This window comes from Helicoverpa armigera, chromosome 20 (assembly GCF_030705265.1).
Source record: "Helicoverpa armigera isolate CAAS_96S chromosome 20, ASM3070526v1, whole genome shotgun sequence".
Taxonomy (NCBI): domain Eukaryota; kingdom Metazoa; phylum Arthropoda; class Insecta; order Lepidoptera; family Noctuidae; genus Helicoverpa; species Helicoverpa armigera.
This window is the reverse complement of record NC_087139.1, coordinates 4,938,480-4,951,004: the sequence shown is the minus strand read 5'-3', so window position 1 is coordinate 4,951,004 and position 12,525 is coordinate 4,938,480. Positions and strand designations below refer to the sequence as shown.

At 37.1% G+C, this 12,525-nt stretch overlaps 2 protein-coding genes across 3 annotated transcripts in view; both read left to right on the top strand.

The window, feature by feature from the left end:
* Positions 1–8,221, top strand: part of LOC110379573 (synaptogenesis protein syg-2) — a 97,234-nt gene extending 89,013 nt beyond the window's left edge. For both annotated transcript variants that reach the window (XM_064039807.1, XM_064039806.1), the window contains exons 12-16: positions 1,803–1,937; positions 2,860–3,066; positions 3,429–3,578; positions 5,827–5,944; positions 7,603–8,221. In XM_064039807.1, the coding sequence (XP_063895877.1) occupies positions 1,803–1,937; positions 2,860–3,066; positions 3,429–3,578; positions 5,827–5,944; positions 7,603–7,741 (749 nt within the window). In that variant the 3' untranslated portion in view covers positions 7,742–8,221. The remainder of the gene's footprint in view (positions 1–1,802; positions 1,938–2,859; positions 3,067–3,428; positions 3,579–5,826; positions 5,945–7,602) is intronic.
* LOC135118297 (uncharacterized) lies at positions 7,891–11,787 on the top strand. Its single transcript, XM_064039858.1, has 4 exons — positions 7,891–8,018; positions 8,480–8,589; positions 10,425–10,534; positions 11,631–11,787. The coding sequence occupies exons 1-4, from the start codon at positions 7,891–7,893 to the stop codon at positions 11,748–11,750; spliced, it is 468 nt and encodes a 155-aa protein (XP_063895928.1). The 3' UTR covers positions 11,751–11,787.
* Positions 11,788–12,525: the final 738 nt, after the last annotated feature.

The following is a 12,525-nucleotide window of genomic DNA, read 5'->3' as shown; positions in this document are numbered from 1 at the left end:
ATGGTAAGTGTATTGCTGACTTTAGTCGTGGCGGGTATCACCTCAAGTGGTAGGTGCGGCATTAGACGAAGCCTTGCGGGTCCGATGCTCGGTGCACGCCGACCCTGCTGACGTCACATTCCTGTGGCAGTTCAACAACAGCGGAGAGAGCTTCAACGTCTCTCCTGCTAGATATGGTAAGTGTATTGCTAACTTTAGTATTAAACTTGATTTATTTGTGGGGAGACGTCACCTCAAGTGGTAGGCGCGGCACTAGACGAAGCCCTACGGGTCCGATGCTCGGTGCACGCCGACCCCGCTGACGTCACATTCCTGTGGCAGTTCAACAACAGTGGAGAGAGCTTCAACGTCTCTCCTGCTAGATATGGTAAGTGTATTGCTGACTTTAGCCTTAAACTTGATTTATTTGTGGGGAGACGTCACCTCAAGTGGTAGGCGCGGCATTAGACGAGGCGCTACGGGTCCGATGCTCGGTGCACGCCGACCCCGCTGACGTCACATTCCTGTGGCAGTTCAACAACAGTGGAGAGAGCTTTAACGTCTCTCCTGCTAGATATGGTAAGTGTATTGCTGACTTACAATTCAACCGTGGTTCAACTTTCATTGTGAACAGACGTATGTGCTATTTGGGAGACACTTCGGTTATAAGGCTGGATTTTTTTATATGGCAACACTATTAAACAAGTAACTCCTTATTATTTTTTTGCCAGTAAACATAATAGATAAACATATCAGTAAGTATATATTTTTTTAAGGACGTCGTTTGTTTTATCGACTTCTGATTTTGTTTACAAAATTTTAGAACAAAGACTTTTGATTTTGAAAGTCACTATTTTTGACGCAAGATTAAATAATCTGTGAACAACATTTCCTGGATCTAAAAATGAACCTGCATATAATAACAAAAAAAAAACCTTCACAATCTCAATCTCAATTACCATATTCGCCATCAAATCTAGCGCAGAAACAAGAAAGAAAAACTTAGATTGTCCTTATAGTCTTTAAAAGAAATTCCATTTACGTCGTCGGTTCGTTACATATTCAGTACTACGCAGTGAACATGAGGTGCTGATTGAACTGTCTCGAGTACTGGCTGCAAACACTCGACCGTCGACAAGCGAGCTACTCGACTGCGTGTAAATGAGCCTAATTACTTAATTCTGCTAAGTTGTTGAATGTTCTTTTTGTATGTCTCTTTGGAGTTAGTTAATGATTCGTGAGTGTTGGAACGGTTGAATTTCTAGTTTATTTACACAGTGCTTACTGTGACATTCTAATACCCATTGCTTTTTAAATAGTTGGAATAAGAATATAGTCAATTTAAAATGTCACAAAGGAAAATGTGATTAGAAACATACAGTTCGACGTCGCAGCTTTTTACTGCTTCACGTTTTGTTTAATGAAGAAAACAGATTTTTACATTAAAAAATCATCATATGAAGAAAGCCAAAACCAAAGTTCCTGACGTAAGTCTATTTTCCCAGGAAACCCAAACAGTAGCCAAGCGATACTAAAATATTCAATAAACTAAACCACCTTTCAGATATCATACGGGTGTCACACTTAGCACTTTGAGTACTGTTTTACTATTCTTATTGTGCCTTGTATTGTGACACTGTCCTACGAAGCGTTTGTGTTTGTCTTTGGTTGACACAAAAAGTATCAAGGAGTTTCGAACAATCTTAATAATGAAGTTTATTATTTCCGTTTCAGAAAATTTTACAGGCTACATTTACTAATTTTACCTAATTGCTATATTATTTTAGCCTTGCGAAAACTATTTTACTTTTATCCCCCTTCAGGTACAGTGAACGGCAGTATAAGCGAGCTCCGATATACTCCAGCAAGTGAACGCGACTATGGTGCGTTGACATGTCGCGGTACCAATACCGTGGGTCGGCAAGCGCAGCCGTGTGTCTTCCAAATTGTTCCTGCTGGTGATTATAAACACATAACTACTGTGATGCTTCTATGTATAATTAGTAAATTTTCATCAACATTTTTCATCTCATTGACATTTTTTTTATTAGCCCAGGATTTTCTTTATAGGCTAATACTCAATAGGTATTTGGCATATGACCAGTTGACTGTAATGATATACAATGGGTAAACATGCCGAGAAATTTTCAGATTATTGGCATTCTTTTTGGTTAAAAAAACTACTAAGTTCCCAAATATAGAAGCAAGTAGTTCAAGCTAGAATTTAAACTTTAGCAATTCAAAGAATAGAAGAAAGAAAAAGTCCAAGCAAATATTCCAATTTACCGTTCAAGATGGAAAGTCAAACATCGTCAATGCGCCTGGTAACATGAGTGAGGCTAAGTTTCCAAACTATTTTTGTCTAGAGACAAAATTATCCGTAGCCGAGGTCCCCAACTAGTTCAAAGTTACCCCGCTCCCAATTGGCGAAGTTCCCCGAATTATATTTAAAACATTTTGATAGATTTGTAGACGGAGTTGGAATGGCTAATATTTGGCAATTAATGAACGTTTCTCTATTGACTTTGAGATGGAGTTGAGTTGTATTGGTCAAATTGGAATAGAACTTTGGGTATACAAAGTAGTTATTATAAGTTATTAAATTCTTTTGAGAGACTTTCGAATTCACTGAAGTATTTTTGATTGAATTTAGCCGACCGTCACCTCAAAAATAGACTTTTTGGTAGTATAAGTTAAGAGTTCTCAAACCGTTGATGTGTATCAATACAAAAATTACACGTACAGACTGGGTTATATTTTTGGGTACCATATTTTTTTTTTTGCAATCCCTATAATAAATCCGAACCTATCATTTTTCGTTATGCATAGAGACTACCTACTTCCAAGTAAGCAAGACTATAAACAACTTTCTTCCCCTAGCCCGTCCATCACCCCCACGGAACTGCACGGTCTCTTCAGGCAATTCTTCCAACTGGATCGAGGACTCTAGCCGCGAGGACTTCGGAGAGCCTCTGGTCGTGCGTTGTGTCACTGGCTATGATGGGGGACTGCCGCAACTGGTGGTGTTAGAAGCTTTGGACTCTAATAACGGGAAGATAAGGTTCAATGTTACTGCTAATGAGACTGGTAAGTCGAAAATTAAAAGTTTATGATTTTGTTTTGGTATAAAAACTCCTTTGCCTCATTTCTATCAATAACTTTGATTACTAACTACTGATTTCTAACGCTACAGAAGTCAGCAGAGTTTTTAAGAAAATGAAACAAGCTTGTTTTATGTCAAAGATAAGTTCTTGGTTAAAGTGATTTAAATTCTAAACTACGAAACAGTCCGTCTGTGGCAATCACTAAAACGAATTTCTAAGTTACTCCCAATTCTCAATACAAACATTAACCCCACAAACAGAACAACTAAAAAACCCACTCCAAAGAACCTTTGGTAGCACCAATTTTCCAGGTAATTAACTGTAGCTATTATATTGCAACCCCAGACGGTGTTGCCATATTCCTAGTACCGGCCGGGGTACTTTGGTCGACCGGCAGTGCGCTTAGATTAACTGTGCACTCGAGGAACGATAAAGGCGCTTCAGACCGCATCATGCTACATGCTCTCGCGTATCAAGACCCTGAACGGAGGACTGGTATGTTACCCTTTGTAATATTATATAGTAATAGTTTACTTTGTTATGTCTGGTTAGTTGAATCACAAAGTGGGACAACAATTTTGCAAATACAGCTTAGATTGTCATTTAGGTAAGTATATAGGTAATCTTTAGCCCTCTTATCCATAAACATGTTAGTAAACATGTAAACACTTAGTATATTCAAATATAAACCGATAAAAAAATATTATACAGGTTACAATATATAGGTGTAACTTGAATCCTGGTTTATTAATAAGGGAGCTAAATATTACTTACATACCAAAACGGTGTAGATCAACTTTTATTTCAGAATTCCTAAGCTATCAAAAAACTTAGCTTCACAAAGGCTTATAAATCGATCTTTTCAAAAACTCATCTCAAAACGATACTCGATGAAACACGAACATGTAAAAGCAAACCCCATCAATTTCGCATAAACTTCAGCGAATTTTGAAGATAATTAATCGCAATATCTCGGAACCATTTTGATGGCCAACAAACTAATTTCATGGCACAATTTGCCATTGATAGGAAGACAATAAGCAAGCAATCTGCTAGATAGCCACGCGTAAATTTGAACCTGCTTAATAGCGTAACCCGGGTGTTCTGTCCCTCTCTTACTTCGTATATTACTAGGGGTTAGAGCGAGAGGTAGTATTGTAATTACGCTAATTCAACGGCTGACATCTAATGTCGTATTATTCTGTATTAATAATAAGGTAAGGGTTGTTGTGGTCGATTTTGATGCGAGTACCTATCTATTTATATTAAACGATATTTAGAAGTTTTTGCGTATATTTGACGATTAATTGCGATCACATACGATAGGTATTTAGGCCCATTTAGTTCCTTAGTAGTTTGGTATTATTGCTTGAAGACTAATCGATGAATTTAATTATATGTGACTTCATTTATTACTCTGAAAAGCATGTGTTCTTATCCACACTTCTTTGTCTGCCGTCTCTCAATTGACATTCTTTCCAGCCATATCATCTTTCACACTTCCAAAGTTGTCCCCTTCCTCTATATCTGTTCACATTTTCTAAATAGTTTCAAAGTGCAATACAAAATTTCCTTTGTCACACACTACCTATGTTCTTTTAACCAAAATAAACGCTTAAACTATCTAAACTCTGATAGCCGGAGGTCAAGAGACCCGTTTTCAAACACGACGGGCTTAGAAACCTGTCAAGTGCTAATGTGGCTCTTTAAGTCATATTTACTTTCCAATATTCATTAGTCCATGTTTATTTTGGACTAGGACGGATAAGAAAAACATTGGAGGTGACGAACAGTTTGGAATCCCTAATCTGCTTTGTAGAAGAGTGTTTGATGTTCTTTATTTTTGTTTAGGAGGAGCCTTTTCATGTTATAGAGAAATTACTTAAATCAGTATTCTAATTTTAATTGATTTCAATAAAAGATGACAGAAAATGTAATTTATGGGATAGAGGGTACAGTTTTGGGGTACCTACAAATTCACTTGCATCACAACAACAGTGTATTTTCTTAAATAATAAATTAATAAAGTTTTTCTTAATCCAGTATATTCTTTTTTCCTTACAAAAGTTAAGGATATAAAATGCGTGTCTCTTTGTAAAGAAAAAAGGTTTAAAAATCCTCATTTATAGCAGTTACAAGTAAAAGACACAAAAGCACGTTAACCACAGAGTTTGCTTTTAACTATAGTTCATTATTATAAGACTTTGCTAAAACACTGCGGATGTATTTTTACGTAACGTCGGTATAATGATGCGGAGTGCAGACTACAACACGGTTTTAAAAATCGTTTGAAGCACAAAGGGTTGAATTTTAATGCATATTTGGATAATGAATTTGGAAATTGGGTGTTTAACTTCGCTTGGAATATGTTTCGTATGTAAAAGGATATTTGAAACTTTTGCATTAAAATATTTCCGCTTTCTGTTTATTATTTTATATATTCCATATTTTAATTTATTCCTATCTACAAAATACAGTAAAGGTTAAATTCGATTTATCTTTTCATATGTCTATGTAATTAATACCTACCTTAAAAACTTACCCTTTATAGTTCATGTAAAAAAAAAACAGGAAGTTCTGAAGTTTATGTTATTTTAAAGATTTTACACGCTTATTCTTTTAAAACTAACAAACATACTGTATGCAGTAGTGTTGGGAAGCAAGGCTTCATGCTTTAGTTCAAAAGAAGAAATAAGTTCCTAGGTACATACCTGATAAAACCTTTGACCTTCTCTTCCACTAGATGGTGGCAGTAGTCTGATGGCCGGCGTCTCCAAAGCAGCATTCTGGTCTATAATCTTCACAGTCATCATCTGTGGTTGCGCCGCCATATTCACTGGATACTTCCTACGAAGAAAAAGGTAAGAAATACTCATTTGCAGTAAAATTAAATATTTTACTACTTTACTACCCGGTTTAATTGTTAAGTTAATGTTCAACACGTAAGGTAGCAGTTAACGACTTGGCAATTCATGAAATGCCATATGAAGGTAAAAATTAAAAGTCAGGTTGTGTTCAGTAGAGCTGTGCTTAGAATGTAAATGATTTTTGGATACTTTTCCCAGATACAAAGCCTGTGTCAATCTGATGTAGATTTTTTTCATAATTCCCTCTTTACGATTTGATTCCCTAACTAATACTTGTAACCCGAGAGTAACTTTAATTGTCTCTGCTTTTGTTTTGTGATCCTAGATTTACTGTGAATTGGCCATCCTACTTTTGATGCAGTTAGATGTCAAGAAAAATCAAGACTACTTAAATATTTCCTAAAGAAACATCTTACGATACCTGTAGACGTATACCTAGTTATTATCCTTTCTCCGTAATCACCTAATTGTATCACAACAAAGCTACACACCTCGTACATAGATACTACCTATAGCTAGATGCGGCACGTCATTAAACTTTCCAACTCTAGTTGCAAGTTCAACATGTCCTTGCAATCTGAATAACGCCAACATACATGTTTGCTCACGTTTCGAGTGCCGGATCTAGCTACACTATACTTGTTACTCTTACTTGACAAAAGTCTAACTATTGTGCAACTCGTAATTATTTTGTGCGAGTTTTGTGTGTCTCTTCTCTGTGTTGTACGAAAATCTACTGTTTTGATTGTTGCAATAGAAAAACTTAGTTTTAACAACAAATAAACGCAAGCATTACTTAATTTGTCATATCAATATTTTACCATGATGTTGAAAAATTTCAACTGGAAAGCTATAACAAAATCATAAGATATAAATCTTGTGTGGTCTACCAAAGCTCCTAAATTACTGAACACATTTGGTCTTGAAACATAGAACTTGTTAAGTCAAATATACTTAACTATCTCAAGCATTCTCAACAGTATATTAAACAGCAATAAATTAATATAATTAAATCAAAATAATCCAAAATTAAGTAGTCACTGAGTAGCTCATGTAATCACCGTCATGCACTGAATTGCAATGGCTCAATGGAACATTTGGTTCATGATTAAATCAAAGAGGATCGATTGCAATTACCATTAAAATTGTACGAGTGCAATCCAGTACGTCACGAATCCAACAGACGTATGTTACTTTTAATGTCATAATTTTAAGTTGCTATTACTGTAAGGCTTTCAGAAATAAGTAGATAATTATTATTTATAGAATGCCTGAAATGTAACTTAACAGAAATTCTTCGGTGTTCGTTGTTATGAATTAATTTAATTTTGTATCAGTATTCTGATTTCTTAGAATCGTTTTCGAATCTAGTGAGTGGTATTTCCTGATGGTAATAACTTAATCTCCTTTACTATTAAATCCAACCGAATGCTATAGAGATATACGTATCCTACACTTACATAAATCACCACATTTTGCAAGCAAATCAAAATAGGTTTTAAAAATCTACCTGTAGGTACTATTGTCACAGCTAGGGCTTTCAATCAATAAATCCTGCCAAACAAATATTGTCCCTTATATTTTTCGACCAAATATCTACCACTTTAATATTCACATAAATATACCCCTCACATCTCATCTTCCTCCTACAGGAGTAATCCGCCAACAAAACAACAGTCGTCAGAGTTACAACTAAACGCGGGGGACGGGCAGTACGTCGTCGCGTACACGCTCAAGCCGCCCAAGCAAGCGCAGCCGGACATATTGAATCCGCCTCCAGGTGAGTTTTAGCAGAAATGTGTTTATTGAAGTAGCCTACAGTCGTCAGAGCTGCAACTAAACGCGGGGGACGGGCAGTACGTCGTCGCGTACACGCTCAAGCCGCCCAAGCAAGCGCAGCCGGACATATTGAATCCGCCTCCAGGTGAGTTTTAGCAGAAATGTGTTTATTGAAGTCGCCTACAGTCGTCAGAGCTGCAACTAAACGCGGGGGACGGGCAGTACGTCGTCGCGTACACGCTCAAGCCGCCCAAGCAAGCGCAGCCGGACATATTGAATCCGCCTCCAGGTGAGTTTTAGCAGAAATGTGTTTATTGAAGTCGCCTACAGTCGTCAGAGCTGCAACTAAACGCGGGGGACGGGCAGTACGTCGTCGCGTACACGCTCAAGCCGCCAAGCAAGCGCAGCCGGACATATTGAATCCGCCTCCAGGTGAGTTTTAGCAGAAATGTGTTTATTGAAGTCGCCTACAGTCGTCAGAGCTGCAACTAAACGCGGGGACGGGCAGTACGTCGTCGCGTACACGCAAGCCGCCAAGCAAGCGCAGCCGGACATATTGAATCCGCCTCCAGGTGAGTTTTAGCAGAAATGTGTTTATTGAAGTCGCCTACAGTCGTCAGAGCTGCAACTAAACGCGGGGGACGGGCAGTACGTCGTCGCGTACACGCTCAAGCCGCCCAAGCAAGCGCAGCCGGACATATTGAATCCGCCTCCAGGTGAGTTTTAGCAGAAATGTGTTTATTGAAGTAGCCTACAGTCGTCAGAGCTGCAACTAAACGCGGGGGACGGGCAGTACGTCGTCGCGTACACGCTCAAGCCGCCCAAGCAAGCGCAGCCGGACATATTGAATCCGCCTCCAGGTGAGTTTTAGCAGAAATGTGTTTATTGATGTTCCATGTTAATGTTGAAGATGTGGTCAATACGTGCCTATGTGTGTAAATGAAGTGGAGATCATAGACTATTTTGTATGCCAACATAGCCAGAAGGACGCCCCTTGGCCACAGTTAAAAGACACGCAAATAAAATTACATAGGTACATTGAGTACCTACCTATGTAATTTTATTTCTACATAAAATTCTAAAATTACATAGGTACATTGAGTACCTATGTAATTTTATTTCTGCAATATTTTTCTTTCTCGTTTTATGTGTTTCCAACATTTATTTTGCATTTCCAACCACATGATTTATCGATTTGTGATGTAATTTCTAAAGACAATATTATTGTGAATCTTTAAGCTGTCCCAAAACTTCCTTCTGTAACCACTTGATGGAAATCATCATCCCTCAAACATCGTTTCATTATCCCCTATTATTAATAGTACGAGAATATCATAAGGACAAAGCATCCTGAATCCCGCAATTCGATTACCGAACATTATAATACAACCCCAATATGAACATCCAATGCATTCCCGATACTCTAAATGTAACGAAACAAGTACAAGTACACTTATCCGAGCAACGTACGTCAAAGCGATTTTATTGAGTGAGATTCCAGTAACAAGAGCTGTTTAAAACGTTCTCGAAGATTCCAAGAGTACTGGACTATTTGAACGGTTGTGGTTGCGGTCTGACTATTCTCCATCCAAGTGTTTCTTGGTCTGTAGATAATTTTATCAGTTGACTTGCTGTCGTAATTGATCAATTGATTTCTGGTTCGTATTGGTCGTTTTCCTCGAAATAGAGGCCGGTAAATTGTGTTCTATTTTATTTGAATATGTCGAGTTATTATTTCTTGGAACATATTTTTTGTGTTTTATTGTTTTTGTATTTGTTGAGAAGGTGGCACAATTTTTTCACGTTCAATCATTTTAATCTTTATCCTTTAAAATAGTATATGTTTATGCTGACATAGTAGGAAGCGTTAGTCTATTATGTCAGAGCAGTCTATCCCATAAAAGCCACGAGAGTTCGCAAAAAAATTAATTGAACTCTCGTTCTTCACGTCCCCACGTCGACGTAAAAATTATATCTATCAATTTTTTGATAGAACACCGGAGATTTATGAGGAAACTTTGAAATTCTTATCGCGTTTTAAAGCCATAATAATATGGTTTTAAACACATTTTTATGAAGATTAAAACTGGTTTTACACCTGAAGTTTTCAAAGTAGGAAAATCTTTCTTTGTTTTCGTAATCCTCGTCTAAAAAGTCGTAACGTGACTTTCTAGGCTATAAATTCCGACAGTAAAATGGCACACGCAGGGCAGGGCATTTATTGGCTATTATTTAAGTTTTGATCATGTTTCACTTTGAAGTTTGTGTTTTATTTGACTTCAAAAAGGCGCCTTGGCTCTTTACTGCACATTTTCAAGAGATGCCATAACATCTTCTGTTTGCATTTTCACATCCATCCGCCATCCTCCGAGCCTTTTTCCCCAAGTACATTGGGGTCGGCTTCCAGTCTAACCGGATGTAGCTGAGTACCAGTGCTTTACAAGCATTTTCACAATTAGGTACAAAATTATTTCTTAGTGGAAAACATTGCTAGTCAGCAGATTGGCATTCGGACCTCAGGCGTGTGTGGGTAGATGATTAGTTAGTTTAACTCCCACTCCTTTTGTTGCATTTGCCTTCTCATCGCTGAGATCATCCGACCTTTGGCAACAATATTTTTCACATAGTCTTTAACCCCAAACCAGAATCAATTTTCCCACCCACAATCACAAAATAATCTCATTTTCCCATACAGACGGGGCCCCGCTGAGCAAGTGCGTTACAGAGGCGGCCACGAAAAACGGCGCACTCCACGCCGACGAGTGGGGGAGCGACGCGAGCGCAGCGCTCGACGATCACCGACCCGTGAGTACACTGATGGCTTTTTACCTTTTTAAGGACTACGCGTGTTTCATAATTTCGAATAAATAGGTGAAACTTCTTTCTGGAATATTCTCAGATTATGAATTCGAGTTTTTTTTTTGTTGAGATATTCTTAAAGTAGGCATATCTACCTCTAAAGTGATTGACAAGATACGGATATTGCCTAGGTTGTGGTTACTGATAACATAATTTTTTTGGAAATAACAAATTCTAGGCTTAGTCTTCACTTAATAACAGGGGAATTCTTTGTTACTGACTACATCCATAGCATCAGGATTCTCTTAATTGCGCGTATTGAATATCCCAGCTAATGAATATTTGACGACTATTGAAATAAAACAAAAAACGCCAGTCGCAAAACAGAAAAAATATTATTCTAACAACGCGAAATTCAATATCCAATTATCTTGCTAAAAATACAAACGCAGTTTTATACCTAAACACAGAGCTTTTCAGAGCATGACCCATATACCAAGTATTTGTACACCTAGACATGTTATTAAATTAAAAGCTCGCGCTAACGCGATGTGAAAAATCCAACTCATTAAAACGTAGGTTTAATAATTATGTCATAGACTAGACACTCGGCACATAATTATAGTACGTACTTTAAAACAGTCTACTCATGAACTGTGGAAAAACTCAAGTAGTTTTAACGCATTTACGAATTATAAAAAAGTTTGATGGGAAATACTATAAAATTTTGCTTTTATGTTTTACTCTTTCAGCAGTTTTGGTCAGTTCATAAAAGTATGTAGTAAAACTGACCTCTCATGATACTTAAATTTTTAACATATTAAAAGAAATGCGATAGGCTGATGATGATGATGATGATGATGATGAAAAGAAATGAGGTTTGTCAAACTGACCTTTAGAGATATATTTTTCAATCCACTTCAAAAGAAGGAGGTTTTTCAGTTTGACCTTTATGTATGTATGTTTGTGCGTGATTATCTCACGTTTGACTTGACCGATTTTGATGCGGTTTTCAGCATAGTATTTGGAGAAGGTTTTAGGTATCTATATTATAAGAGTCAGTTTTATTTTTTTGTAAAATATATTTTTTTCTTTTTCACAGGTACTGTCACCACCAAAAGCAGTATTAAGTAAGCCCCCCGTTACATTAGGTACTATGACGTTAAGTAGGAGAGAACATCTCATAGCTGAAGAAATTCCAGGACCAGAGAGTTGTGTATAAAGTGTACATAAAATTATGTGTGTGTAAATACTTAGGACAATGTTTTAGTTTTGATGGATTTTGGCTGCAAGCTAAGACTTACTCTGCAACAAAATTATTTTTGACTACTTATGTTTTTTGCGGATTAGAATATTAAATATACAAGAGAGATGGAATTTTCCAGAGAATTAAAATCGCCCTGCTTACGAAATTGTGTATAAATCGGTTCAGTTTATTAACATGTATAACTATGCAGTGTAATATAAGTAAAGTTATCGTCACTGCAAAGATTTTTTTCCTAAAACTACATACAAGTACATAAGTCACGTTGAATGGCAAATACATTTTTGTTCTAGCTTTAACATTCATTGGTACCCATCCTAAGAGACTGCTGATTCTTTAGCTCGTTTGTAGCGACTGCCTGCAGCTTACAAATTGCGCTTGCAACTTAAGCACAACACAGCTAAATGAGAAATGTCTTAGCTTGTGGTGGAGTCCCGTCTTAGCCAACGGTTTGTTGAAATTTTGTTCATTGTTCGAACAATTACGAATAGCAGCTACATTTATTCAAAAACTTCTCATAAATGTACTATAAAAGTTTGTGTTACGACTTTTATTTAACTAACATTTTCGTATATTTTAAAGGGTTAGAGGTAAAGTTAAAAAAACTTTTTGGCAAAAACATTTTGGCTACTAGTTCAACGGCGAATAGACTTTCTACAAACCGTTGCCTTTTTTATCTCTACACTGCTGGACACATTTAGTGGGACACCAAAACGTTGTTCAAGCATTAAAC